The sequence below is a fragment of the Trichomycterus rosablanca genome, chromosome 10 (assembly GCF_030014385.1).
Source record: "Trichomycterus rosablanca isolate fTriRos1 chromosome 10, fTriRos1.hap1, whole genome shotgun sequence".
Classification (NCBI taxonomy): domain Eukaryota; kingdom Metazoa; phylum Chordata; class Actinopteri; order Siluriformes; family Trichomycteridae; genus Trichomycterus; species Trichomycterus rosablanca.
This window is the reverse complement of record NC_085997.1, coordinates 18,209,232-18,214,086: the sequence shown is the minus strand read 5'-3', so window position 1 is coordinate 18,214,086 and position 4,855 is coordinate 18,209,232. Positions and strand designations below refer to the sequence as shown.

The window sequence follows — 4,855 nt, the reverse complement described above, 5'->3', positions numbered from 1 at the left end:
TGTCTAAACAAAGTATGCAACTAAAAATGGGCATCACTTTTTTAGAACACTGTAAATAGTCCAATGATAAATGTGTTTCGAAAATATATTGACTGCATCTTTAATCCATAAAACCTGCTAGTATAAAAGACACATTTCTCTATTATGGTGTTCACTGTTTGTGTCCCTGATTTTTCCAACCATCAACTCATAGCAAAAACGATTATTCTTCGGTCCCAACAACATGCTCTCGTAGCTTTAACACTTCAGTACATCATGATTTCTTTGGGTGCGTCCTCAGTTGGTTTCTGCTGCTCTCGGCGCTGTGTGTAAGCTGCATGTGCGTAAATATACACTAGCAGGATGGCGAGCATGTTGACCACAATAAATGGCAGCAGCATATAGAAACCGACCAGAAATTCCACAGTTTGGTCCTTTAGCTTCACATCAAATGCCCCCAGCATAATCTCCTTTGCCAATTTAATCCCAAGAATGTTAATCAAGTACAGGACCATTGCCAGGATAGCCGAACATGCTACAAAAAATAAACAAAAAAGCAAAACAGTTTCAGAGATTCTGTAGCTATAGTAAAGCATTGTAATCCTATATCCAATATTTATTCTATAACATAAACTGCTCTAAACATTCCACTACACAACAGAGCACTAAATAATAGCACAGCACTACTTTTGTATTATTAGCCACTATTTGCATTTGATTATATCTAAATTATTATTATTTTTTCCTTGACTTTTGTTTTACACTGCTCATAGTTTTTGTTAATAGGAATTAAATGTAAGCCTGCATGTCAGTTTCAAAGTCTTTACATAAGATGCATTTTATTTTAGCAATAGGGTCATTCCTGGGATCGGGTGCCTTTTGGACCTTAAAACTTTTTGAAAATGAAACACTGTTTTAATTTGTTTTTCATGTTTTATTAGAAAAAGGACATGTTATACTTTTACAAACTAATATTGGTCAAGCTAAATAACCCATGCACCTCAGATACACTGTGACGTCCACCCTGTTACGTATCAGGTTGTTACAGGGTGGACCATAACAGGGGGGACATTCTGACATAAAATTAGCCATTAGCTAGCGAGTGAGCAAAACCATGCTAGCATAAAAGTGAATTCAGACAAAGAATTCTCTGCTTTTTAGTGTGATTATTTTTAAAATGATCAAATCGTATTGCTTTTTCTCATATATCCCATAACAGGGTGGACATGTTATGGTTGACCATATAAGACTTTTAGGATAAAATGTGGAAAAAACAACATTAAAATGAAGAGTCTAATAAGCCACTCATCTTCCACAGTTGTTTTCCCTCCAAAAAGATCATGTGAGCTCCAGAAAATGATGTCAGCATGCAAAACAGCTCAGACAGTAGTAAGAAATAACAGGATGGACAGCAACTTGAGGGACGTGTGAAAACCCTTATAATCAGCAATAAAATGAAACTCATAAAGAAAAAAATCCAGGGTTCAGAGGGACTTAAGCAAAACATTTTAAACAGGATTGAAAGACTGAGATATTGTCATGATTAAACCTCATATATCCATCACTAAATCAGAATGTACAACACTGGGGACATGGGAACACCTCTGGGATCTAAGAGATTTTGGGGGGGGGGGGGGGGGGGTAGAAAACATTGTGTTTAGTGTTTGAAAGTGATAATTATTTCAGTAAGTTTAGAAATTGTATTGTTTAACATGTACTTAATAAATACAATAATCAGTACTGGGGACACAAAAGGCACCGAATTGTAGCAGTGACCCAATAAGTATGAGTAACTAAAGGCAACTAGAACATTTTTGAAGTTGAGGTATCAACTGATAATAAAATGTAATTATACATTTATTGGGTGTTTGATGTAAAATACAATTGGTTTTTATCTTATCTGAAGGTTGTAGTAAATCCTGTGTTTGCAATTTCTTACCACTTAATCCACTGCAGATGTACAGGCCGATGGGGCCCATGTAGGTCTCGTATGGGTTACTGACAGAGTTGTAGAGAGTGACAGTGATGCTGCCTGCAGAAGCCACCAGAGCTAACACCAGCAAAACCACCACCAATGCTTGTAATGCTACTGCAGCTCCCCCTCTCTTACCCAACCTCTGAAACACTAATACAGGCATGTCATACCATGTTAGAAACAAAAGCCTAGTGTACAAATATGTTGTTTTTCTAGTATGCATGAACATAAAATTCAATTTCTATTTTAAATACTATAAGGATTATATATTTTGGGTCCAGTAATTGTAAGTTGGTATGTTTTACAAATGCACCCTCTGTAAGTGAGGGTACAAAGACTTACCCATGAAAAAACACCCACACACCCATGGATACATTTTTAAATGTATTTTTAATTACGATTATTAATATTGTTATCCATAGTTAATAATACATACAAGGTGCTCTCAAATTATCTATAATTGTTATAGTTTTTTTAATAGCAATCATTGAGCATGAAGGACCTGGCACACAGTGAATGGCACTAATGTTTCTCCACGTTTTATTACGTTACAGACTCATTCTATAATAGATTTTTTTTTTGCCTTAAACATCTACACACAATTGCCAGTAATAATGAAGTGAAAACAGCATTTAGAAAATGTGCAATTTTATTTTACTGACAAAAATCCTTTATTTAGGGGTTACATATCTGTACACACCCTTAGCTTCAAGGCGTCTTGGGAAAGAAGCTACATGCTTGGCACACTTGTTTCCAGACCTTTTTGCCCATTCATCTTGGCATATCCCTGCAAGCTCCATCAGGTTGCACAGCTATTTTCAGCTCCTTCCACAGATTTGATTGGATTCAGGTCTGGGCTCTGGCTGGGCCACTCAAGGACTTTCACAGACTTTCTTCAAAGTCACTCCTTTATTCTATTGGCTGTGTGCTTCGGGTCATTGTCATGTTGGAAGGTAAACCTTCACCACAGTCTAAGGTCCAGAGCACTCTGGAGCAGGTTTTTTTCAAGGATCTTGGTGTACTTAGCTGCATTCATCTTTCCCTCTATCAGGACTAGTCGCTCCGGTCCCGCTGCTGAAAAACATCCCCACATCATGATGCTGCCACCACCATGCTTCACCGTAGGGATGGCATTAGCCAGGTAATGAGTGGTGCCTGGTTTCCTCCAGACGTGACGCTTGGTATTCAGGCCAAAACATTTAATTTTGGTTTCATCAGACCAGAGAATCTTGTTTCTCATGGTTTAAGAGTCCTCTAGGTGCCTTTTGGCAAACTTCAAGCTGGCTGTCATGTGCCTTTTATTAAGGAGTGGCTTCCATCTGGCCACTCTACCATAAAGGTGTGATTTGTGGAGTGCTGCCTGGATGGGTTCTCCCATCTCAGCAAGGATATGCTGGAGCTCTGTCAGAGTGACCCTTGGGTTCCTGCTCACCTCCCTGGCCAAGGCCCGTCTTCCCCAAATGCTCTGTTTGGCCAGGTGGCCAGGTCTAGGAAGATTTTTGGTGGTTCCAAACATCTTCCATTTATGAATGATGGTGGCCACTGTTCTCTTTGGGACCTGTAGAGCTGCAGCAATTTTTCTGTACCCTTCTCCATATATATGCCTTGACACAATTTGTTTCTGAGGTCTGCAGATAATTCCTTTGACCCCATGGCTTGGAGTTTGCTCTGATATGCACTGTCAACTGTGGGACCCCAGGTGGACTCCAATTAAATTGTAGAAACATCTCAAGCAGTATCAGCAACAAAAAACAAAATGCACCTCAGCTCACTTTTGGGTGTCATATCAAAGAGTGTGCAGACTTGTGTACATATTATATTTTACATTTATATTTTTAATAAATTAGCACAAATGTCTAAAAACCTGCTTTCACTTTGTTATTGTGGGCTATTTTGTGTAGAATTATCTATCTATCTATCTATCTATCTATCCATCCATCCATCTATCCATCCATCCATCCATCCATCCATCCATCTTGATCCCCTGCTGATTTTGTAAGTTTACCCCCTTACAAAGACTTGAACAGTCTATAATTTTTATGGAAGGTTTATTTTAACAGAGAGAGACAGAATATCAACAAAAAAATCCAGAAAAAAAAAATTAAATAAAGGTATTTGATCCCCTACCAACCAGCAAGAATTCTGACCCCCACAGACCGGTTATGTGCCCATGAGGCACACAAATTAGTCCTGTCCCTGTATAAAAGACTCCTGTCACAAAATCAGTTTCTTCCGTTCAAATCTCTCGACCACCATGGGCAAGACCAAAGAGCTATCAAAGGACGTCAGGGACAAGATTGTAGACCTACACAAGGCTGGAATGGGCTACAAGACCATCAGCAAGAAGCTTGGTGAGAAAGAGACCACTGTTAGTGTGATCATTCAAAATTGGAAGAAATACAAGATCACAGTCAATCGCCCTCGCTCTGGAGCTCCATGCAAGATCTCACCTGGTGGGGTAAGAATGATTCTGAGAAAGGTGAGGTCAGTCCAGAATTACACGGGAGGAGCTTGTCAATGATCTCAAGGGAGCTGGGAGCAGAGTCACCAAGAAAAGCATTAGTAACACACTTCGCCGTAATGGATTGAGATCCTGCAGTGCCCGCAAAGTCCCTCTGCTCAAGAAGGCTCATGTACAGGCCCGTCTGAAGTTTGCCAATGAACACCTGAATGATTCAGAGAAAGCTTGGGAGAATGTGATATGGTCAGATGAGACAAAAATTTAGCTCTTTGGCATCAACTCCACTCGCCGTGTTTGGAGGCAGAGAAATGCCCAGTGGGGATGGTGTTCTTGGGGTCATATCCAGCATTTCTCTGCTCCCAGCTCCCTTAAGATCATTGACAAGCTCCTCCCGTGTAATTCTGGACTGACCTCACCTTTCTCAGAATCATTCTTACCCC

General features: G+C 39.8%; 1 protein-coding gene across 1 annotated transcript in view; it reads right to left on the bottom strand.

Moving 5' to 3' along the window:
* Positions 1-245: 245 nt before the first annotated feature.
* LOC134321823 (clarin-3) overlaps positions 246-4,855 on the bottom strand; it is an 8,463-nt gene continuing 3,853 nt past the window's right edge. Inside the window, exons 2-3 of the mRNA XM_063003660.1 lie at positions 1,919-2,104; positions 246-514 (exon numbers count right to left, since the gene is read on the bottom strand). Of these exons, the coding sequence (XP_062859730.1) occupies positions 246-514; positions 1,919-2,104 (455 nt within the window). The remainder of the gene's footprint in view (positions 515-1,918; positions 2,105-4,855) is intronic.